This window comes from Trachemys scripta, chromosome 15 (genome assembly GCF_013100865.1).
Source record: "Trachemys scripta elegans isolate TJP31775 chromosome 15, CAS_Tse_1.0, whole genome shotgun sequence".
NCBI classification, from domain to species: domain Eukaryota; kingdom Metazoa; phylum Chordata; order Testudines; family Emydidae; genus Trachemys; species Trachemys scripta.
This window is the reverse complement of record NC_048312.1, coordinates 16401513-16426812: the sequence shown is the minus strand read 5'-3', so window position 1 is coordinate 16426812 and position 25300 is coordinate 16401513. Positions and strand designations below refer to the sequence as shown.

Sequence of the window (25300 nt, the reverse complement as noted above, 5' to 3'; positions counted from 1 at the left end):
AAATTTCTAAAGCACCTCCTTCTTCAGAACCCATGCACATTTATTTGTATTACCATAGTGCCTAGGAGCTTTTTACAGGTCCTTGTTGGCATATTCCTATCCCTTTCTCCAGCTATGTTAACACTATTTAATGCAACAATCATTGCTAACAGCAGATCCAGCATTCACTATGGTCCAAATCCTAAGGTTTTACCTGAATAAAAACTAACCTCAGTGAGTCTTGTGTAATTAAGGATCTCAGGTTTTGGCTTTAATAGATACTGAAATTGTTTTTTTAGGCACCACCTACTCTGGGATGTTAAACCCATTTAAGTAGGAGTGTTCAATGTAGAAAGAGCAAACCATGTTTCAATGTGCAGGCTAGCCTAGATAAGGATCTACGCTAGAAATTCAACCCCCTTTCTAGCTTTGTCCATACGGGCCAAATTATGTGGGAAACCAATTTAGTCAGAAAGATGTTTACAATGAGTTTAAAAACAAAAAGCACCTAACTCAGGCTGTGTTTCCGGTAACATTTTCTTTCAAACTTCCCACTACTTGCCCAGATCCACAGCCAACAGCATTATGCCAACAGGCCACCAGCATTGTAACCACTGCATCATCCGACCCTGCTCAGAGCAAGTCTAAGGCCGTGGCTACACTCAAAACTTCAAAGCACTGCTGCGGGAGAGCTCTCTCCCAGTGCTGCAGGTACTCTCCCTCCACGAGGGGATTAGCTTACAGCGCTGGGGCCTGGGCTCCCAGCGCTGGGGCACTGTTTACACTGGCGTTTTACAGCGCTGTACCTTGCTGCGCTCAGGGGGGTGTTATGTAGCCATAGCCCCAGGTTCCATGGTGATTGAAGTGCTGGTGAATGTCAATGGCCTAGCTACAGTAGCTCACACACCAATACCACCAACTGTGGAGCTCCATCAGTGTAAGAGCAGCGTTGGTAAGTCTGAAGGAAAAAGGCTAGTGAAAGCAAGGTCTAAAGGGACTCTATTTACTTCAGGTCATTACCCAACAAGGGGGCGTTAGGTTTACTCATCAGAAGAAAATAACACTCTGCCCTCTGATAGAATTCATGAGCGTCATTGGCTTCTGAAATTGGACAGTTTGAGGTGATTGATGCCTGTGATAAGAGCAATCAGCAGAATGTCTGTTTGCTGAGGCAGAAAGAAGAGGCAACGTACAGGCCTGAATGAAATTGTGGCAGAAGCTGCTATGGGCTGGTCTACACTACCACTTAGAGTGGATATAACTTACAGAGCTCAGGGGTGTGAAAAAAAAAAACCATACCCCTGAACGAAGTAAGCTACATCATAGCGCATCTTCACCAGACGCGCTACAATGGTGCAGCTGTGCCAATGTAGTGCAGTAATGTAATCTTACCCTATTATTCTCTCTCCCTCTGCTACCACCTCCTCCTCTACTGAGGATGAATACAGCAGACAATAGAGCAATTGCAGCCACAGGGAATTGTGGATTTTGATATTTGGCCTGAAGTTAGGGCTTGATCCAGTGTTTGGAGCCAGGGATAGGCCTGAAGCAACATCCCATACCTAGATTTCAAATCTGAGCCTGAATAACATATCACTGTAATGGCCAAAGCAACACTCTTCATTCAAACACTCACAAAACCTTGGGGCTTTGAAAACTAGACCTAAACTTTATCAATTTCAGACTCCATATTACTTTAAGCACTTTACAGAGTTAATTCCAAGACACAAACTTTGATGAGGACTTAAACGGGGGATCTGACCCTGGCCAACTCAACAGGAAACAGTGAGGGGTGGGCGAGCCCATGGACAGCTAAGAGCTGAAAACCAATGCTGGCAATCATGCCATATTACTAGGAAGGCCTGTACTGTCTATTCTTGCCACTTGGCATATGCCTATTTTGACTCCCCTCCCCCCCATTCCAATTATTTTAGATTATTCTCTGGTCCATCTCAATTTTTTGCCTGTATTTGTTTTGTAGATTGGCCTTTTATCTCTGAACCTAGTTTTAATTTAAAATTTGTTTTCCTTTAAGAATCTCAATTTCTATATTCTCTGCAATTGCACAATAAGTTACTTTGACAACAAGCAGTTCAGGAACCACCACCACTCTTAAAATAAAGAGCCCTCTAAAAGCCAACTACAGTACCACCTGCAAGTTACATTGCAAAGTGACCTCAACCAACCCAGCATCCATGTTCTGTCCAAAAGGAAGGGCAGAGGAAATAAAATGTATCTATCCTAAACATGCACAGATTCGTCTAAAATTGAGGCCATAATACTATCTTATTCTGATACTGAAAACAGATTTACATGGAGAAATTAACTGAAATGTACTGCCGATTCACTTAAGAGTAATATTCCATTCCCTTCTATGTTCTGTCTCCCTCCCTACCCATCCAGAAACACACAAGTTTGTTCATCTCAGATGTATCTTTTTGGTAGTTAGAAGAAAGAACAGGAGTACTTGTGGCACCTTAGAGACTCACAAATTTATTAGAGCATAAGCTTTCGCGGACTACAGCCCACTTCTTCGGCTGCTCCTGACCTCCAGCTTTTTCCTCCCAGTGGAAAAATATCCAAGGAGACAGGTTTCTGTTGCTAACTTTGTGTACATCAACAACCAATCACATGTAATTCAACAGCCACAATAGTTTCAGGTCAAGCAGTATAAAAAGGTAAACCATCATGCTTTCCTCTCTGAAAAGTCCACAGGTGGTGTAGAACACAAGAAATACAGACAAGCAAGTACCTAAACATGATAGGAATCCTACCATCTCTAGCAGAAAGGTCAATGGCTGCAAGAACCATCTGTATATCACTAATCACTCAAGGATTCCCACAAAGCCCAGGAAAGAGAGTGACTTTTTGTTACCCTGGTTGCTTTGAGAAATCGAATTCAACTGTGTTACTAAGATGCGCATGGACAACTTCCAGCTGAGATAATCAAAGCAAGCTGAATCACCACCACTTTGGACATGTTAGCCCATATTAATGCACATGAGTGTCATCTGCAGGTTTTGCTCCTCTTATTCCAGGAAAGCAGAAGTCTACATGATCGTTATTTATATTTAACTTGCAAATGCTTTGCCCTGCAATGCCCAATGACACTCCAAGGTAAGGTAGAATGTTTGAGTTTTTCCACAATAGTTCCACAACATTTTCTAACATTATGGGCCAGGGGGGTTTGTTTAAACCAACTTCACTCTTTATTTTTGATACTGAATGTACCATAAGGTTGTGTAAAACAAAAAAGAGAAAGCAAAGGAATGCTGAGTGGAGAACAAACCTTTAACAATGGGTTTTTGTTTTTTTTGTTGGTTTTTTTGGTAAATAAAGAACACTGGCACTGAATAGCTAGAAATAAAGAGTGCCCTGGATTTATTGAACCTTGTTGAAGGTCAAAGTAAACAAAGGCTTGCTTTTGGGGGAGGTTCAACAGTTAACACAAGAGACAAAAGCAAAATCTCTCTCCAATAGTCCGTTAGAAAAGCAGCTTGGATTTCTCCTCTAACCCTCTGATTTAAAAAACAAACCCCAAACCACCTCCCCTCTCAACCAGACAGACACTAACAAGCCATCAAACAAACATGCATAAATAAATAAATACAGAAGATGTATAAAGGACCTGTGGGAGGAGGAGGGAAGCAATGCAAGTTTTGCACTAACCTGTTTGAGTTCTGCCGGCATTCATGAAAGGTGGCAGTTTTACAGTCCCTACTAGGCAAAGATCCGGATTATGGCAGGCTCTTTGTGGCTCCAGATCTTTGGTTTGACAACCCGGTTCGCTTGCCTTCCCAGCCTCTTTGCTGAATGACCCACAACCCCTTTGTAATCTGATCGATTGCACTTTGAGAGCTTCCCGGTAGCCTATCTACACACAGAGCCGATCCAGAGAAGAGAACCCACAATCAAAGTTGCTCTGAAGAAAAACTGGTGATAGTAGGAGAGGACGGGCTTCTTCAGATGGTTGATTTCTCTCCCAATCCCCTGGAGAAAGCAAACCTGATCTCCGCGTCCTGCTGCTCCTACTCTTCCTACCGCAGCTCCCAGTCTCTGAAAACTCAGTCCTCTTTGGGGGCGGAAACTGACAGACAGTCACAGCTGGAATCTCCAATAGAGCAGCACTAGCCACACCCAGCAAGCAGCAGCCTGAGAGAGGGAGCTACAGACTGGAGCCAGCGTAAAACACCATGGGGGGGAGCTTGCGTTTGTACTGCTGGGATCCTGCATGCTGTTCTTCCAAGCGCCACAACCTTACAGAAAAAGCAGGCTTCCCTCTCTTACTATCAAGGGATCGTGGCAGTTTGAAATCTTTAATCTAATCAGTTTTTTATAAAACAGTTATAAATAGTTTCAGGTGCTGCGCCTGCCTCCAAGCGGCCCCCGCCAATGTTTTTATTTAACAGTCACATTTTCCCAATTTAAAATGTCTCCCCCCAACCCCCTTTGCTTTTGCTGCTGTGCGAAGGACCCACACAAACCCGGGAAACTGTGAAATGGTTAGACGCTAACTGGAGTCAACAGCACGAAGTTACCCATTCAAAAATCCCACCCACACCGTATTTTTCCTTCTATTTTTTCCTCAGTTATTTTAAGAGGTTACTTGCAAGAAGAATAAACAGATGTTGTTTCCAGACAGGAGGGAGATTGTCAAAGTTAACGGGGTCTCCGCCTCAAAGTAACTTCTCCAAAGAACACCCCTGAACCTGAAGAGCAGCTAAGCGAGTTTCTTTATGAACTAGGAGGGGTCTCAACATTTGATAAACCTGAGTAGAAAAATCCTCCTGCTTGTTTGCAGTTCGCTCACTTTGGACCGTGAAAATAAATAGACTACCCAGCACCCACGCAGCAGCACAAAAGGAAATTCATCCATTTTTAATCACAGTCTCCTCCCCTCTTAGATTCCCAGCACAGGAAAACTGGGATTTGCAATTAACTAAAGTCCTCGAATTATTTTTTACCATTTTACGCAAACATGGGAGTTGCTACGAGCCACTCCCATAATACAGCCGTATGCATGTAAAACATAATGTTGCACTTTTTGTGGTACATTATTTCAGCAAAGAGCATTAGCTGTGCTATAGTTCATATTTTTCTTGCTCAGCAGAAAAAAAAAAAGACTTTCCATCCAGATATTGCATGATTTTGATATTCTTAATGTAAAGAAGCTATCCTAACTTATACACCTGCTGTTTAAACAAAACATCTCAGCTGCTTTGGTGAAAGCAGTTAACTGAAAAGGAAAAGGATCCTCCCATACCTCTCAGGACTAGGCTCTGGTCCCTCTTCCTACACCTTGCAAGGAACAGCGAGGCAAATATACATTAATACACCTCAAAAGCACATTAAGGCTCTTTCCTTGGAAACCTACCTTAGCTAGTGTAACCACTTTATCACCTGCTGACCCACAACAGGGGAAAGGGACGACACTTAACTGGCATTCTGACCCTGAAACCCTGCCCTTCAGATGTTAGCAATCAATGGGGTTTGAGTCAGCCAGCTAAGCCCTGCCTCCACTGCTAAATAACCGGCCTTGCTCTCAGGGACTAGCCAATGGGTTGAGGATATTTTCCCTCTACCGGCTTCCTGCAGCAAACAACCCGTGCAAGAAATAAATCCACCATTCTAACAGCCAGTGGCCTGAACAATGGTAATTAGGGATGAACTGCTAACTGCACTGCAGGGCACCAGGCCCCAAATTAGGGAGTGATCATGGAAAACAGGGACAGCCACCGACAGCCTCTGGAGCCAGCTACCAAACAGAGAATGAGAAATGAGGGTTACACTTAAATATTTTGCATTTTCAGAGCATGCGTTTTCACACAGCAAGCTTGCTTACCCTCACAGTTCCTCACACATCTCAGCCTCAATTCTAGAAAATGTTCCAGTGTTACCAATAGGATTAACACCTTTGAAATGCAACCCCCCCACACACAAGCAACCTACCCCCCCCAACCCTAACTCCCAACCACAAGTCAACTCTGCAACTACCCCCCTTCAACAGCCACTTAGATTACCTAGAGAGATAACATATATAGGTAAGATTGATAACATTGCACATCTCTTCACTCTCCTGTGACTCATACACATACTGATGGTATTTTGGATAGTTTTGATCTGTTATTGCTTAAACTGCGGAAGTGGGAACACTGCAGCATCTTTAACTGACACAGAAACTTCTAACATTAGATATCCCAGTGCATTGTGATAATAATGCAAATCTTTAGACCCACATTAAAAAAAAAACTGGCAGGTTAAATTGTTTTTCTGGCAACTGGCACATCCATAAAAAAACTGGCCAAGCTGGTCAAATATTGGCCAAGTGGTAACCCTTGTTACCAACCTGTTAACTAACATCAATTGTAATCTAAAAATCAGAAAGAGGTGTCTCCCATAGTGATGTTGTAACTTAAGCTTTTCTCTTACTATCAAGAAATGTCAGTTTGAGCTGGACACTAGAGCTATGGGACAACTGCCTTTGGCTTTGCATTTTAGGGGCCAGAGAACTGAGCAGAACTATGTAGCTTAATTCTGATATTAGTAATTTTAAAATAAACATCACATAGGCTCCTCTGGTTGACAGCAATGATAGATGCTGCACAAAATTTCATCCCAATCTAAAACTCTTGTTATCTGCGTCACCCCAGTTTGCTCCAACAGGTGAGAAATGTTCAGAGTTCATCTAACATGGAGCAGTTTAGATTAGAGGCAGGCTGGCGATGGGCTTTGAAAACATTCTTAAAGGTCATGGCAAGGCAAAAGAAGGAATGCATCTTACTAGCACAGGAGGGACAGGAAGAGACTCTTTCTTTAGTTAACTAAATAAAAGAGTTCAACTTCTGCTGAGGCCACCCTGGTGTAGAAAAGTGCCATTCATGTCGGACACATGCAGGGATATGTGCCAGGGCCTGGGCCTTTATAATGTTTTCTTTTATTGAGTGTAAAGTCTATATTCATAGAGCATTGAAACAGCTACTCTTGCACAAAAGCCAACACAACTGAAAATTTCAGGCATGACCCTGGCAGCTCTGACTCAGTAAGCAGTCTCCCATGTTGTCAGAACTGAGATATTTTTGCAGGCCTTGTGATATTTGGTGTTTTTCTTAAAGCCCCAGCTCCTGGAGTCATGCTAGTATACAAGAATCTCAGTGTTTATTAAAAAAAAAAAAAGTTTGCCTCCTTTACAGTTCTGGAGAAAAGTTTGAAAATATGAATCCTAACGGCTCAAAAACCAGAAGGCAAATCAAAAACCCAAAATGTATTTCAGGTCTCATGATTTCTAAGCCAATCTCATGATGTTTTGAAGGCTCGGGTCATGATTTTTTGAACACCTAGGGTTGGCCAATACTGAGTCTGATCCTGAGAACAGTGGAACTACTCACTTGAAGAAATGCTTACAGAATTGGGCCCTTAACGGACTCATTGTGAACTTTACATTTTTGGCAATAGGCTGCCTGTCCTTTGCCATCTCAGTGTTGATAGCTCACCTCTCACATTCTAAGGGTTGCTTTTTGCCCCTATTCTTTCTTTCTACATTTCTCGGCACTTCATTTATTTTCTTTTTTAGGTACCACCTTTCTTCCATCTGCAACCTTTTTTCTCTTTTAGAAATTAGAGGAAAAAATAGGAGATTTAAGCTCTATCCCAGTGCAGGATTTTCTTTAGTACTTTAAAGTCTGCCTAAGTTTTTTCCCAGGCTTGTCTTAAATGTCACAGAGAAAGAGGTTTCAATCACTTGATCAGAGACTATATAGCAATAAGATCTCACCATAATGTTTTTCCTGGCCTATCAAACACCAAATTGGGAAGAGATAGATGATGCCAGATTTGCCATTATGGAGGATAATGCTATGACAGGAACTGTTCATGGGAGAACAGTGGCAGAGGGAAATGGAATCACCAGAAACATACATAACTTAAAATTTCTGTGTGGCTTAGTGTTGTGGTATGACATACAGTTTAAATAAATGTTGTAAGCAAGAGACTCCAAGGTGTTGACCTTGATATATCTGGAGCAATGGAACAACTGGACAAAGCAAAGTCATACCTACAGTCTTATTGATCAGATGAGGGATTTCAAAATGTTCTGAAGAGTGCACAGAAGTTGGCAGAGGAACTTCACACTGAAGCTATTTTCAAGAATACAAGAGTCACCAACGAAGAAGACATTTTAACTACGAGGCACAGGATAATCCCATAAAAGACCCCAAACAACAATTCGAAGTTGAATTCTTTAATCAGGTGCTAGATTGTACAATACAGTCAGTTGAAGAACATTTCATGCAGCTCAAGGAACACAGCAGTAAATTTGGGATGTTGTAGGATAGTCCAAAACTCCTCGCTATACCTGAAGAAGACCTACACCAGCAATGCAGGGCACTAGAGACAGTGTTGACACATGATGACACGCACAATATTGATGCGAGTGATTTAGGTGATGAACTGAAAGCCCTTTCAAGATACATTTCAGCAGGATCAACTCCAAAGGCTGTTCTGGAATATATGTGCACAAATAAGATGACCACCCTCTTTCCAAATGCTTTTGTTACTCTGTGCATACTTCTAACACTTCCTGTAACAGCTGACAGTGGAGAACACAGCTTCTCCAAGCTGAAGTTAATAAAAACACATCTACGCTCCACAATGACACAGGAGAGGCTGGTCGGCCTTGCAACCATCTCAATAGAGCATGAGCTGGCCCAGACTGTGGACCTTCAGGAAGCAGTTCAAATCTTTGCAATCAAGAAGGCACGGAAAGCACCACTTTGATTATTCAAACAGATAAAAATGCCAGTGTTTACTATGCAGACAAGAAAAGTTACATTTGCTGTTCAGGCGTTTGAAAGTTAAGTGCCACTTAAAATTTTTGAACAAGGCATTTTAAGTTGTTAGTTCTCCTTTATTGGGGTAGATAGCAGAGCAGTACCATGAGAGGAGTAGAACAGGAAGAAGGCAGAATTTAAACCTTTCAAATTTTGACCCAAGCGAGAGGGTATGGGGGGCGTCATTTGAGCTCCCCGCCTCAGGTGCTAAAATGTTGTGGGCCGGCTCTGCTCGAGTCACAGCATATGACTTCAGTGACATGTAGATTCCATAAAGCCAGCAAAGCAGGAGCTCCCAAAGCAAGAACACTGTTTCCCATACAGACAAACATCAGGGTTGCTTCATAGCCCTGAATACCAGTCAGCCTTTTTTCATTACTATAATGTCATGGATAAACTGTTTTCCTTTGTTCCATTTAATATATATAAAAAAGCAGCAAAGAGAGTCAGAATACTAAGTATTGGGGTATATTTGTGTGGGACATTGCTCAGGTGATGGGTTTTTGTGGGATATCTTTAATTTGTCAAAATTCAAAGTTTCATTGGGAGAAGGTGGTTGGTTTGGTTTATTCATTTTCAAAATGCTAAAAGCAATTAGGCATGTTACTTGCTCCTGATCTAGTCTAAATTTATTTTTATTAAAAAACAAAACCTGTTTTTGAATCATAAAGGCAAAGAAAAGAAGAGTTATTTGAAAAAAATCTATGTTTTCTTTTTAAAAGAATCTTTTGAAAAGAGGGTTAAGGTTTCCTTGTGTGCTAAGTTTTAGTCCTGGGCAAATTGCAAGCACTTCAGATATTCACACATGAAAATAGACTGGCAAAGGAAGAGAACAATTAATGGAAATTCAAAAGCCACCTTTAACTGTAATGGCCTAAAAACACCACTATGTCTTTGGCGAAAGATACATCTTCATTTTAAGTTCTGTTCCTAAAAAGCACTTAGGCAGCATTATGTAGCACTTTCCATCACCACAGCTATAGTTAAAAGAATATTTTGTTCAGCCCAGCAATTTGGCAGTTTAAAAAGGACAGAAGCTTTTTACCTGAATAAACTGTGCTATTTATTTTAAAATAAAGGCTGTAATTACACTTGGTACTCAGCCTCAGGCTGTGGATGGCCATCTTCAGGTCTGCTGATGGGGGGAGGGCAAAGAGGGAAATTTCCCCAGGGCCCAGGTGATTTAAAAGGGCCTGGGAGCCCCAGGCCCTTTTAAATCGCCCGGGCAGGCCTCAGGGCTCCTAGGCGCATGGGGGGGTGTGCCGGCGGTGGCGAAGTCAGCCAGGTGGGAACGTGGAAGCCCTGGCCGTGCCGGAAGAGCGCACCCAGCAGAACAGCTGGCAGCTCACTGGGCACCAGCGGTGCAGCCGGCAGCAGCTCGCTGGTCACCAGCCAGTGCAGGCACAGCACTGCCCAAATGTCAAGTGGACCTTTCTAGGGTTCTGCCCTGGGGGCCGGAATTGCTGTCTGCGGGCCTGGCCATCTTTGGCCATTCTGTTCTGAGTTACACCAGTGTAAATCCACTGACTTCAGTGAATTATTCCAGACTTGCAACAGTGAAACTAAGGGCTTGTCTTCACAAAGATGCTATTACACTGACGGGAGAGCTTCTCCCATTGGCATAGTTAATCCACCTCTCTGAGACGCGGTAGCTCTCCTGTCGACGTAACTCTGCCTTCCCAGGGTGGAGTTAGGTCAGTATAACGATGTCGCTCAGGGGTGTCGATTTTTCACATCCCGAGTGACATAGTTATACTGATATAGGCCTGTAGTGTAGACCTGGCCTAAGAGCAGAATCTAACCCATAAGCATGACATCACTTTTAGTAAGATGACCCAGGCTAGCAATAGATTCAATAATTCAACTATGTTAGTTGTAACCCTCAATTTCATTTACAAACTCCTTTCAGAATATAGGTACTTTTTGAGCTTTCAAGACAGCAGAACTAACCAAATCGGAGATGTGAAGATTTGAGAAAACTGGCTATACAAATTATTTATTCTGGCTGATAATATGAAGTTGTTACTATAAAAATTGTTGTATCACTGAATGCCTCTTTATAAATGTGGAATCCACCATTGGTTAACAGGGCTGTATTCTGTCTCTGCCAAACGTGGGACAACAGTGAGTTGCTAGAATTTAATGGCTGCCTATCTAGATGGAAACAATTGAATGACAATGGATTAGCTGAAGCCAGAAGATACTTTCTCCACTTCTCTACTTCCAGCAGATATGTTGGTGGGAGTGGAAAGTCACTAGCAGCACAACAAAGACATCAATGGGCTGATTTTAGTCTTTAAAAAGGACTCAGGGGGGGAGATTCAGAGCCATAAAGGAAATTTTTGGGCAGGAGAGAGGAAGGGAAAAGACCAGTCAAGGTCCGAGAAGACAAACGGGGGACGGGGTCTGAAGGTTCCATGTTTCACAAAACAAGCCATGCACTGCAGCAGAAGGACTCTGGATGGCCCAGACAACTCTAATCCCAAGACAAAGAATGCTGTGGAGTGGTGAGTACAGCAGGGAAAATGCACGCAGAGTTTATTATTTTTGTACAGATCTGTGTATTTCATGTGTGACTAAGTAAAGAGTAATGCTGTTAGACTCCTGTGCAAAGTGTCCATGTGTTTTATCCCTGCGAGCCTGAGGAGTTAACCTGTGAACCCAGAACACCACACTGCTGGAGTTCGAGGAGAGGAAGTGTTTAAGCTACAAGGAAAGTCTGAGGGTCAACCCTGGGTTTAAGGGCCTGGCAGGGGGCTGTATGGTTGCAACTCTCTGGAGGAGATGCCATAGAGAAAATCTGCAGCCAAGGAGAGGCCCTAAGATAGCAGCAGTGCCTGGATTTCCTTCAGATTCTGAGGGCTTAACACACCTGGGGATCCAGCAATCTAGTAAGTGGTTAAGAGTATGTGCTCAACTGGACAGGAGGGTTTGGTTTTGGGGAGGGAGGGCGCCTTTCTTGCTGTTTTAAAAGAAAGACTGATAGTTTGGATTCTAAATTCAAGGGTTGGTTTGTTTGTTTGTTTGTTTGTTTGAAGTCTCTACAAAACATGGTCTTGATCCTGCAGGTGGATCTGCCAGGGCAGATCCGTACAGAGCCCCACTGGCTTCAGTGAGACATCCTGTGGGCACCTCTGCCTGCATGATCAGGGCGCAAATTAATAACATGTTTTCATGAAATTAAGAGAGATCCAATGCAAACAAGTTATTGTCAGGATTTAAACCTTCCCCCTCAGCATCCCAGCCTGAACTTTGTAGAATTGTGCTTGAGAACCAGAAAGTGGAAATGACAAAAAAAAACCAAAAAACACAAACATCCCCATGCAAATTGGCTAGTTATTTTCATGGTCTACACTGAAAGAAATGCAAAAACTAAACAAGCAGCACAAATAGTGAAAAATAAATCACACTTTTAAAATGCAAGATGCTTTCTGTTTTAATTATCTGAGGTAAATGTCAGTAGCATGCTTTTTTCAAAAATAGATCCTGTTTAACACAATAGTAGTATTTAAGTATTTAGTCCTTAATTCTGATTGTTCCTGCTTTTGCCAGTTTGAGACATATTTAATAATTACTTGTAGTTTTATCAAAAGATCCTGCAACAATCAGAGATATGAAATGGCATCTGGCATCTTGCAAAGGAAGACAATCGAGTTTCTTGGTTTCATAAGGTTGGTATTGTGTGTAAAATTATGTTTGGAAGGGTCTCACCATAGACGCCCTAACAGGAAACATTGTATTTTTAGCAGAGCTATGTGAAATTTTGGCACTAGAAATGGAAACACTGGAAATTTGAGTGTTTAGATATTTTTTTTTGCAAAATTTAAAGTGTTCTCCCAGTTCTGTGAAACTTCTAATTAAGCATTTGCAGCTAAAACGGTCCTCTTTCTAAGCTAAAAAAGTTAAATTTTTTTAGCAAAATTAGGCTCATTTTTAAAGGTCTTTGCAACAACAACAAAATCCTCACTCTCCCCCTTGATTCCAAACTCCCAAACCACAAAGATTTACAAACACAAATATCAAAATTTTCCAACTGTGAAGTCCTACCAAATGAAACTGCAAAAATATTTTCAAAAAGTGTAGGGAGAATATGGCCATAGTTTTGAACAGCTATAACTGTTATCATAAGGACAGCTGCCGTCCTTCTGACAAACACTGGACAGCACTTTGGAATTTAACAGTTACCATATAAAGTTGCAGGATACATACTTAAGAGATGAAGAGTGAGATGAAGCCACACAAATGTGAAAGTGAGATAGGTCCTGGTGACTATGGAGAACAGCAAGGTATTTCATAATAGCAAGGGAGTCCAACAAAAGGTGCCTATTTTCAACCATTAATAGAACCTGTATGATTAAAATGTGATGAATCAAGATGAGAATCAGACATGCCAAACCTGCTTTAAAAAATGCAGAAATTGGGCTTGTTTTTGGCTTAATTGGCTTGTGAGTTGCTTGTTGGCTAGTTTTTGGCTTGCAGCTTGTTGCCTCCTTTTTTTATTTTTGATCGACTCCTGGCAAGCAGGGGGGGAAGAGAGTCAGGGGCGTGCAGCGGGCCCACCACAGTCCCAGACTGCACACCAGAGGGATCTAGTCACATAGAGTGTTGGAGTTCTTAGGGGCTGGCTTGTTTTGACCTTGTTTTGAAATGGGATTAGCTTGATTTTTGGCTTATTGTGAAAGTCGGGGTGCTTATTAACCGCATGAAAGTTAGCAACTGTGATGAGACTATGTCCTTGAAATACTAACCACATAGGAGCTATCCTTGCAAACTCAAATTGTCATAGGAAAATGAAAATCATCATTCCCCTTTCCCAAAAAGACAAGGACCAAGCTCTCAGCAATTTAGTTACTAACTTTTTTAGTTTAAAATACTTTCTCCAGAAGCAACCTACTATTAAAAATTCATACAGTGACTTGACTCAATACAGGCCATGCTCACACTCTGATGCCCATAATTCTCAGTAGGTAATGCACTTGATCCTAATGAGTTGCTCCTGCAAGGTGCTGAGTGCTCTCAACTCCAGCTGACTTCAGTAGAACTTAAAGTTTTCATACTGGTATCCTCCGTGCAGAAGGCTTTTTATATGTCATGCGCTCTGTCCAATAGGTCAGGGTCCCTCTGAAATCAATGATAACACTCCCATTGATTTTTTGGACATGTATTTTCACCATCTGACTTCTTGCATTAATTTAGAGCCCACTCCTGTGGGGCTAGATTCTGCCCTGTGCACTGTCAGGACTGCAAAAAGGATTATAAAAGAGCCATGCAATCTTTGGGGTCCCCAGGAGGAATTCTAACAGACTTAGAGGGCCCCAAGGAGTACACACCAGCACACCTGTCGCACCACCTTTGGCCTTGTGATGACCTCATCCCATTTCAGACACTACCAGCAGTGGTGCCCTAGGAGGAAGCAGGCATTATAAACCCTGTTGGGATTCTGGCTAGTCCCAGTAGAGGGGCAGAGAGTGCGACTTTCCTGTGCATCCATGCAAGAGGCGATCAAAATCTGATCCAGATAATTTCCTGGAAAGTCAATGGGATGCCTCTCACGAGTAACATCTGAAGGATCAGCCCCTACATTTTTAGGGTGTCAGCTGAGTTTAGACTAGGACTAAACCCACACTGGAAAATTCTATCACATTTGACAGTCTGCTCAATACCAGCGATAATGCAGTCAGCATGGAATAAATATTCCTGGGCCCCTCCTAAAGTGGGAGTTATGGCACTGAAAGAGGGAAATAGCAGCACTCTGTAGAGCAGTTGGAAACCAACAGTGATCTTGTTTGCACCTCATCTTACCTGTGAGGAAAGAATGCATGTCACTTGCCACTACTGTCAATCCCTTAATATGAGCACAAATATTTTAGTCCCAGGGAAAGAAAAGCATAAACTTCTCTACAGCTAAGGGGCCCTGTGGACAATAGCTAAATAGAATGAAACTTGACACACCAGGCAAAAAGGGGACTGCTTGCCCTCTGCATTGGGAGGGGAGGGGTGGAAGGAGCAGAAGACTCCTCGGGTACTCAAGCAAAGCCTCAGTTTAGATCAGGCTACATTTTTTTCCCACTGCTGTACTACCTGCAATTATATGTGCATTTCTAATACATCTATCACCTATTATATCAAGATGACAAAGCTGGGCCCTAAATTTCAACTGTCAAATTCTACAAACCTATCCTACTCTAGTTTAGGGCAGAGAATCTTAGGAGATATGCTTCGTTGCCTTTATCGGAGGAATTGATTAATCTCTGCAATTGGGAAACAAAAAGCAAAAAAGTGATCCAATAGCTTACTGAATCTATGAAGAATCCTACATGCTATTTGGGTCAGCAAAATCAATGGGCTCGATGTTACACAGGCGTAACACTACTGATTTAACCAGTGGCTTTTTTCTCAGAAAACATCTGCACTCATTTCTTCTTGTAGCTTTGCATTCCTGCTGTGTGCTCTGCTGTACTTTTCAGCTTATCATTTGCTTGAACCCCAGCCGCACTTCCTCAAAAGGAATGTCACTTTTGGCAAGAGCTTGTGTTCCACCTCTCCACCACAAACGCACCGCAGTATTAATATGGAACAGAAAAATGCTGACACTCGATTACCAACACAAAATACAGCAGACAGCAAACTTCCTTATCAAAAAATAAATTAAAAAATCCACACTTGCTTATTTTTAATTTCTCTGTTTCAGCTGGTTCCAGAAAAAGAAGTGAACAGAATTTTAAACATGAAACATTCCGTAGCTTTGTTTTCGCAGGTTGGTTTTTCTTGAACAGCCAGATGCACGTTTGCACAGTGGAAAAAGGTTGAAGTGGGGTTACTCTTAACTTGGTTGATTAATGGCATTTTGAGCTGGGTTTTCAAGTTGTCCTGATAAAGACAGCCAGTTTGGGATCTCTCAAGTCTTTCCTCACTCATGTTCCCTTAAAGCTTCACATCTCCTGAATGCTGTGGTTAAGTTAAAAAAAAAAAGGCAAAGCAAGAACTAAAACTATTTACTGATTTATGGATGACATAGGATATGGACAAACCTATGCTGGAGAAATTTATGTAAAGTGTTCTCACTAGTTCTAAGGCAAAAACCCTAGTGTGGCAAGAGTCTGGACCTGTTTTACTACTATGTAGTACCATGTTAGTTAAACCTGCTAAAAGGCAAGTCTAATCAAGTAACAAAAGATCCTCGGGCTTGAGCATTGACAATTTAAATGGTGGGAATCTTTTTTTTTTTTTAGAAATAGCCTGATCTACACACAGTTTTTGTACTGCTTTTACTACCCCAGTTTGGAACTGTTAAAGCAGTACAATTTCCCGAATGTGGATGCAGTTATACCAGTCTAAGGCTCTTTTATACTGGTATAACTGCTTCCAATCCACACTCAAGGTTTGTTCTAATTTAAATATTTCAGTCAAAAAAAATCAGAATCTGTGATGAGGTATACAAACCCCACATTGGACAACAAGGGGTTAAGGAGCTTCTCTGGGCTTAGCTAGCTCCACCCCACCACACCTGCAAAGCAGCACAGACTGGAGGAGTTGTTTAAAAGGGGAACAGCTCACTTGTGGGCAAGAGAACAGACCTTCAACCCTCTACTCCTGAAGAAAGGGATGACTGAAGGCAGGCGCTTCCCAGACAACCACTGCCTGAAGCCCCCTCCTTGAGGGAAGGATGGGCCAGATCGTGACACACCTGAGAGGGAGTTATTTCCCTCTCTCTTATTAATTCAGTTTCTTTGCATTAATTCCCCTTACTTTTTTGTTTATGGACTACCTCAGAAGGGGAGAGACTTTTGAAGTGTCTTGGCTGGAGGACCAAGTCACAGGAAGAGGCAGGCCAGCAGAGGTACCAACTCTTTGGGTGCTCCGGGGCTGGAGCACCCATGGAAAAAAATGGTGGGTGCTTGTGCTCCCCCCCACCCCGCCCCTGCCCCTGCCCTGCCGATCAGCTTCCCCCCATGGGCGGTGGGTATAACAGGCTGAGCCTTCCCTGGCATAGCCACCTCTGAGAAATACCTGGGCTGTAGTGACCCCACCCCTTCCCTGAGGCCCTCCCACGCACCACCTGCTCCTGTTGCTGTCACTTGCCTACCTGCACTCCACCTCCCCCCCACACCCCCGCCTTGCAGGTCCCCACGCGGCTTGCCACATCGCTTCTCCTACAGACAGGGGAGTGAGGAGGAATGTTGCAAGCAAGCAGCAGGCATGGGGGTCTGGTGGGGGAGTGAGGCGACTTGGCTGGGCACTGGGGCTGCTGGCTTGGATGGTGGGGAGGTGCGCCGGCTCTAGTGTTTGGCATTCGGGTGGGTGCCAGCTTGGCCTTGGGCAGGGGGAGTGGCCTGGCATGGCGCTCAGCCTGGCACTGGGGGGGTGGCCTGGGGTGGGCAAGCTGGGGCTCCTCTGGTTGGGGGCGGCCTCAGGGCTCCTCCTGTAATGGGGGGGTTTTTGGGCAGAGGCAGGACCTCAGGCAGAAGGGGCGGGGCTGGCTGGCTAGCCTCCCCAAAGTGGGGGTTCACCCACCGCCTATGGCTCCCACCCACCAGTGGGCCCCACAGATCAGCTCCTTCCCCCCCCTCCACCCACCCCACCCCTAGCACCTCCTGCCCGCTGGTGATTGGCTGTTCAGGAGTGCAGGAGGCAATGTGGGAGGAGTGGGGGCAAGAAGAGGTGAGGGAGGGTGCAGAATGGGGTGGGAAGAGGAGGAGCAGGGGTGGGAAGAGGTGGGGTGGTGGCTTGAGGGAAGAGGTGGACTGTAGGCGGGGCATGGGGCACAGCAGAAGTCGAGCATCCCCCGGAAACTTAGAAAGTCAGTGCCTCTGCAGGCCACTGCAGAGGTGGAGCAGCTACGGGTTGGAGATCCTCAGCAGAGACAAAGCTGCTATGTTATGACTGGCAATGAGTCAACCCATTCATAGCGCCCTACGTGAAATTGTTAAATCTGTATGGAAACTGTATAGACCTGGCCTTAGTGACTCTCTAATAACCCTTCACAAACAGGAGAATCACAAACTCTGCTGCAGAGAAATGCTTCATTCAGTTAGTGATGTCTAAAAGAGCAAATTACTCTGTGCTGTACAACAAAAGTTACAAACAAGAAGCTCAGTCCTACCCTCAAATGTATGGGTACTAATGCATTTGCAAACTGCTCAGTGGTGCTGATTTTACAAGACAGGCATGCAGATGCTCATCATTGGCCTAAGTGCAGAATCGGGCACTTAGATGAACAAAAGCAAGAATAAAATCAGATGTGAGAGTTAAGTAGTAACTTAAGTGCAATGTGATTGGATGCAATTTGCTCTGATACACTAATTAAATTAGAGGGATGCTTTCAAAATGGTGCACAAGGATTAGTTTCCTAACTCCCATCAATAGCAAGAGCCACACAGCAAATCCTAGAGCACTTCTTTGAAGATGTAACTCATTGCCCATCTTTGCACCTCTTCCCTGGGTGTTGGGTTTTTACACAGTGTGATCACAACCCCAAAAGTTTACAAGATGAAATAAATCTTTGAAGCTGTGGAGCTGCTGGACTAACACCGAGCTAGACAAGAGTTTAAGGTTATTTGATCAAAATGTGAAAAACCCAATGTTTGTATTTTGTGTTACTCTGCCACTCCACTCAGGGGAAAAACAGCCATTGAAAACAAAATCAATGTACTAATTGTATTTATAGTTTCCAATCCTAGGTCTCCTAAGACAGCTCATCATGAACAAAACACATAGTGGGAGGAATAGGTATAGAATCACACACAAGCTCCTCTACACCCACTGTTCAGTCAATATTCACTCCTTGCCAATGTATGCCAACACTAAATCCAGTTTTCCTTCCCCCAGGGAGCTATTATTTCCCATGAAAGAGTATTCCATAAAGCACAGCAGAGATCTACAGAACTCATAGTAATAACACCATCAGTTTAAACAGCAAGAATGCAAATGGGTGACAGAGCATTAACATTCTAAGACACAATGCGCCTCACAGTAAATTCATGTCCACATTTCTTTAATACCAGGTTTTGTAATTCTATATATTATATATGCACATTCCATGTTGGGTATAAGCTACCTGCCAGTGCCCTACCCAACTGTTAAAGAAAATTCTAAGCTCTATTTGTAGAGAATTCATGAAATAAAGATTTAAAGAATGGGAAATCAAGGTCAAAGCCATGAAATGCAGTGAATAGTTTAATTCAGTAGATTATTTTGTCAATTTTAAATCTTTTCAGACTCCATTTTAATGGTCTCAATCCGAAGTGCAGGAGGGACAGTCCTGTGGATAAGGCACAGGACACAGAGTTAAAAAGATCTGTGAGCTACTGCACATTATGCCACAGACTCCCTGTAAAACCTTGGGCAAGTCACTTAGTTTTCGTGTGTCATTTTCCCAATCTGTAAAACAGGGATACTTGCTTACCTTGCATGAGCAGGAAAACACTTTCAAATCCTCGTATAGCACTACAAGATCACTGGAAAGAAGACTGGAGAAATCAAAGTATTGTTGTGTTGTATTCATTGGGATAAGCTAGCCTAACTGAGAAAATGGTGCTGTATTTTTGTTATGAAGCATTAACACGAATGGAAATTGTCGGTGTATTGATAGGGGCAGGAGCCTTTCAATGTGAACATTTTTGGTCAGATCTCCAGTTGATGTGAATTGCCATAGCTTCATTGAAGTTAATGCTAATTCACACCAGCTAAGGATCTGGCCTTTTATTGTAATAAGTTTCACGAGTGTGAGCTGTTTTTATTAAAAAGAATGTTCTTTAATATTAAAATATAATGTGCTCTGAATGGTTAGCTGTGATCCAATGACAATATTGCTGCTCTTTGCAGTTCAGGGTGCTATAGTAAAGACCCTAACACATGTGCACTTTCCTATCTTTTCTCTATCATACCACTCCTCACAGGAGGAACTAAGTTGAAGTTTGATTTGAAACAAAGTGAAATAAAAGCAGGCAGATTAAATAAAATCCCTCACACATGAAGGGTTTTAAGGTTTATCAAGTTTATAAAAAAATCACATCATCATTGGAGTCTTTAACATTTGTGAAAGAAACAAGATACACTCTATTAAAAAATGCTATACTTAAAAGGTTATTGTGCTATGTCTGCATTGGTAAAAGGATAAAATGGCCAAATCCATCTGTGCTGCCAGTACTCTGACAGCTTTGGACATCAAACGCCAGAGTCACCTTTTTATATTCTTGTCTTCTACAGCAACATGTAGGGAAGCAAACAAGGATGCATGGACAGCTGGCTCTCCTCATTTGAGGGCAACTGGATTTCAGTTTCAGTAACATATAGCCAGGGCCAGCCACATAGCTTCTAGTCCCCAAAGCTACAGAAGAATACACTGACCTGAATGGAGCTAGAGGTGGTATGGGTTTTAGCAAGAATTTCTATTAACAGAATGAACACTGTAAGCTTAATATGCACTTAAACTGTACCTTATTTGCGTGTTATAGGGCAGGAAAGGTTTCCTATGCCATTTTTAAGGGTAACTGTGATGCTGGCAGACCAGGTGACAGCTCATGCCAAAGCCCCTAAAGACTGAACACAGACAAATGCATAGCTGGAAACCAGTCTGGGTTACCTGTGTGTTAGTATTGTTAAAACAGGTATCCGATTTATAAAAATGGGTTTAGTGTTTAGATTCTATGAAATGCTTGTAAATTGCTGCATGCATTAATTTCACTTACAAAATCTGTATCCCAGATTAAAAGGTAATATTTAAGTGGTTGCTCTGTGACTGTGAAAGTTTTGCTCTGATACTATAAACCCCCCAGTCAGGGGGGAAGCATTAACAAGTGTGAAATATTATAGGGATGGTCTAGATAGGGGTGGGCAAACTTTTTGGCCCAAGGGCCACATCTGGGTATAAAAATTGTATGGCAGGCCATGAATGCTCACAAAATTGGGGGTTGGGGTGTTGGAGGGGGTGAAGGCTCTGGCTGGGGGTGTGGGCTCTGGGGAGGGGTCAGAAATGAGGAGTTCATAGTGTGGGAGGGGGCTCCAGGCTGGGGCAGGGAGCTGGGGTGCAGGGGGGATATGAGGGCTCTGGTTGGGGGTGTGGGCTCTGGGGTAGGGCTGGGGATGAGAGGTTTGGGGTGCAGGAGGGTGCTCTGGGCTGGGACTGAGGGGTTCGGAGGACAGGAGGGGTATCAGGGCTGGGGCAGGGGGTTGGAGCACGGCGAGAGGCCTCAGGGGTGCAGGCTCTGGGTTGCGCTTACCTCAAGCAGTTCCCGGAAGCAGCAGCATATCCCTGCTCCGGCTCCTATGGGGAGGCGTGACCAGGTGGCTCTGCGCGCTGCCCTGTCTGCAGGTGTCTCACCTGCAGCTCCCTTTGGCTGAGGTTCCTGGACAATGGGAGCTGCGGGTGGTGGCACTTGGGGTTGGGGCAGTGGGCAGAGAGCCCTCTGGCTGCCCCTACGCATAGAAGCTGGAGAGGGGACATGCCGCTGCTTCCGGGAGCCGCACGACAAGCCCCTGACCCTGATCCCCGGCTGGAGTGCTGGAACGGGGCAAGCCCCTGATACCGCTCCCCAGTGGGAGCTCGAGGGCTGTATTAAAAGTCCTGACGGGCCGGATGCGGCCCACGGGGCATAGTTTGCTCACCTTTGGTCTAGATAATACTTAGTCCTGCCATAAGTGCAGGGGACTGGACTAAATGACCTCTCGAGGTCCCTTCCAGTCCTATGATTCTAGTTTACCACAAAAGAAGGCCCATAGACACCAGACAAGCCATGTATAACATCAGTGGACAAAAGACTTTGTGTGCACAAACCATTGTCCCATCATCTTGAGCTCTAGGGGAATGGAATAAAAGTCCCTAAGAAACTATTATCTCTATGATGCTTGAACTCTGAGGGGCAAAGATTTATAAGTAAAAGCAAGGGATCCCTGACTGTTTAGCTTGGGTTAGCCCTAAAGAACATATAGAGCTTGCATATCACAGCAGCTTCTCTCATCTTTTGAAACCTAACACTGCAACTCATTTGTGTGAGTATGTTAACCTGCTTTAACCATGTAAATAACTCTCTTATTTCTTTTCCATAGTTAATAAACCTTTAGTTAGTTTATTATAGGATTGGCTACAGGTCTTGTTTTTGTCTTGAGATCTGAGTTGCAACTGACCTGGGTAAGTGACCGGTCCTTTGGGAATGGGAGCAACCTGAACATTGTTGTGTTTTTTGGTGTAAGGGACCATCTATCACAGGGGCAAGCTTGCCTGGGTGGCAAGACAGACCAGAGTGCTCACGATCTGCCAGTGTGCTCTTGTTTTGACAGCTCTTGGCATCTAAAGTGGTCTAGGTGGTCTACAGGGCCCTTTTTCCAACAGCATCTAGGGAGGCGATTACAGCTTCCTCTTATGACTGTTGCCCCTGTCACTGTGATCATGGCTTTCTGGATTTCTAGAATGGATTACTGCAATGCCCTCTACACGAAGCTTCCTTTGGAGACAACTTGGAAGAGACACATGGTATAAAATGCATTTACCCAGGTTTGTTTAGCAGCATTAACTACATGGAACTTGTTACTCCTCTCTCCAGGATTCACACTTGCCAGCAGAGCTAGCTGCCCACATGGAGTCAGTTAATCATCCCCCAACCAAGGATAGTAGCACACAGCCTCTGCACACCCAGGAACTTTGGCAGGCGTGCTGCCTCCAACAAAGGACTGTGCAAGCCAAGCACAACTGAGTCCCCTCAGTATTTCCTCAGGCAAAACTCACTGAAGTCAATGGGAGTTACAACTGTTTATCAGATCTCAGGGGGATCATAGCATGGTAACAGTATTTAAGCAGATCTTCCCCTTCATGGTATATCATAGGATTCGGTTCTGTGGCCAAAAAGACTTCAAGCATCATTCCAGACCTTTCCAATTAACATGTGAACAAACCTTTTCTGCAGCATTTACAGTGGAAGAGGTGGTGAAATGATTTCCCTGGACAGCAAAACAAATATTTTTAAAAGCTTTCAGCAAACTCCCCTCCCCATGTTTCCCCCCCATTTAAATAGCTACACTTAAGTAAAAATCTTTTTGCAATTAGAGTGCATCTCTGACATCATTTGCCCATTTGACATTTCCTGGTGGCGGTTAAGAGATGATGTACACAGCTAAATAATGCCTGAAGCACATGCAGCAAACGTAGACAAATGGAGTACAATTTGCTTGTGCTGTTTGTGCGCTCCAAGCTCACGCTGAACAGACAGAATGACATAAGATTATTTTTCTTCCCATTTAGTGAAAAGGCTAGCTGAGCTGCTTGCAGCCTGGAATAAGAAGACGCTGTTGAGATAACGAAGGAGCTTAAGGTTGGTGTAAAAATTTAAAAAAAGGAGTGCAGCTGACAAGGTATCTAGAATGAATTAGAAACAACATTTGCATAAGTCCTTGATTTTGTTTTTAAAGGACTTCAGGAAACTGTTACAATTCTGGCACATTGCCTCTGTCCTCTTCCTTTTACTAAAAAAAAATTTGTTTTTTTTTTTTAAAAGAAAGAAAATTAAGCTAAGAATGACATCTGGGAGAAGCTTGGGAGTGTGTTAAGGAAAAGCACATAGTGATGCTGCTGCAGGCATACAGCAAATCTTTACCTACTAATACTTCACTGATCAAGTCTCTGGGCCAGTGTCCACCCCAACCGTCAGACAAGACAGAAGCCCTGGTCACAAGGGTCATTACAGATTATATGCCACTTTCCAAAAGAACAGGGTTGTAAATCCTCATTTCTTGCCCAAATTCCAGATGAGATACTTAGATTCTGTATATAATTCCCTTTGTAGTTTCAAATGGAAAAACTCTAATATTAGCTGCAACGTTAAATTATATTATATGAACATAAGAACGGCCATATTGGGTCAGTCCAATGGTCCATCCAGCCCAGTATCCTGCCTTCCAACAGCAGCCAGTGCCAGATGCTTCAGAGGGAATGAACTGAACAAAGTAATTTATCAAGTGATCAATCCTCTGTAGTCCAGTCCCAGTTTCTGGCAGAGGTTTAAGGACATCCAAAGCATGGGGTGGTGTCCCGGATCATTTTGGCTAATAGTCATTGATGGACCTATTCTCCATTAATTTATCTAATTCTGTTTTGAACCCAGTTATACTTTTGGTTTTCACTACGTCCCCTGGCATTGAGTTCCACACATTGATTCTGCGTTGTGAGAAGTAGTACTTCCTTATGATTATTTTAAACCTGCTGTCTATTAGTTTCTTTGGGTGACCTCTGGTTCTTATGTTATGAGAAGGAATAAATAATACTTCCTTATTCACTTTCTCCACACCATTCATGATTTTATAGACTATCACATCCGCCCTCAGTTGTCTCTTTTTCAAGATGAATAATCCCAGTCTTTTTAATCTCTCCTCATATGGAAGCTGTTTCATACCCTTAATCATTTTTGTTGCCCTTCTCTGTACCTTTTCCAGTTCTAATATATCTTTTTTGAGATTGTTCAGTACAGAGATCTGCCACCCACCAATGAACTACAGCCATTCAGAAATGGTGGCCTTTCAGTGATGAATGACAGATTCCTATTTACTGTAGCACATAGCCTGTAAAGTGCTGGATGTACACTTCATGATGAAAGGCACAGTGAAAGTAAAGCTACTGCATTTGCAATCTTTAAATATTCTGTATGAGGCTGAAGGGCCAAATTTCACCCCTGGTTTAAACTCTATTAAGGTCAGTGCTGTTGCACCAGGGATTAATTTGGCCTTCGCTGTTTTCATGTATTTTACATAAACGTTAACCACACATTATTATGAAGTCCTAATTGTGCACTTTTAGCTAATTAAAAATTTTATTTCAAAGACAGTAGCATTTTTTCTATATAAACTACCTCAAAAGCTGAACATTAATGATTTACAAATGAAGCATTTCATGTCTAGCCCCCAGAGAGGCCAAGGATTGAACACACATGTAGACTGAACACTGGTTTCACTTATACAGGTGGTCCCTTCCAAAAGAAGGATAACTCAGAGCTTGGTTACATCAATCCTTCTATTGGTTTTAATAGGAGTTGATTGGGGTTTAAAACATGGCAGTGCAGGAAAGTCATACTGTACCTGATCTAGCACCTTTCACAAAGACACCCAGAAAAGCGGAGGTGCAGATGTACCATTCTTCTAAAATGTATGCAGCATCCCCCTCTAGTGGCTAATCATCAGGATAACAACTTACAACTGCTAACAGCTAATGGAGTTACTCCTTTAGCCCAAGCAGTAAAGGTCAGTTCTTTGCTGCTGAATGTCCTAACTGAAAACAGATGGCAAGGATAATTAAACAGTGACTAGAGGGAGTAACATGGCAGCCATTTTTTTACAGCTGCCTTTCACAAAATAAATTCCTCTACGTCTACCCACTGAATTTGTAAGCTACCGAACACCCAGCTAGAACTCTCTGATTTGGACAGCTTCCATGAAATACTGCCCACCAAAAATGTATTAGCATAAAGCTGTTTTGACATCACAAGAACCCTACTCATGTACCAATCAATGCA

The 25300-nt window shown here is 43.1% G+C and overlaps 1 protein-coding gene across 7 annotated transcripts in view; it reads right to left on the bottom strand.

Moving 5' to 3' along the window:
* ARVCF (ARVCF delta catenin family member) overlaps nucleotides 1-25300 on the bottom strand; it is a 428382-nt gene that overhangs the window by 201669 nt on the left and 201413 nt on the right. The window contains exon 1 of one of the 7 annotated variants that reach the window (XM_034791688.1): nucleotides 3649-4065. The exons of the other annotated variants lie outside the window; for them this stretch is intronic. Coding sequence (XP_034647579.1) covers nucleotides 3649-3669 — 21 coding nt within the window. The 5' untranslated portion in view covers nucleotides 3670-4065. Of the gene's footprint in view, nucleotides 1-3648; nucleotides 4066-25300 lie in introns of those variants that run through there. 7 annotated transcript variants of the gene reach the window in all.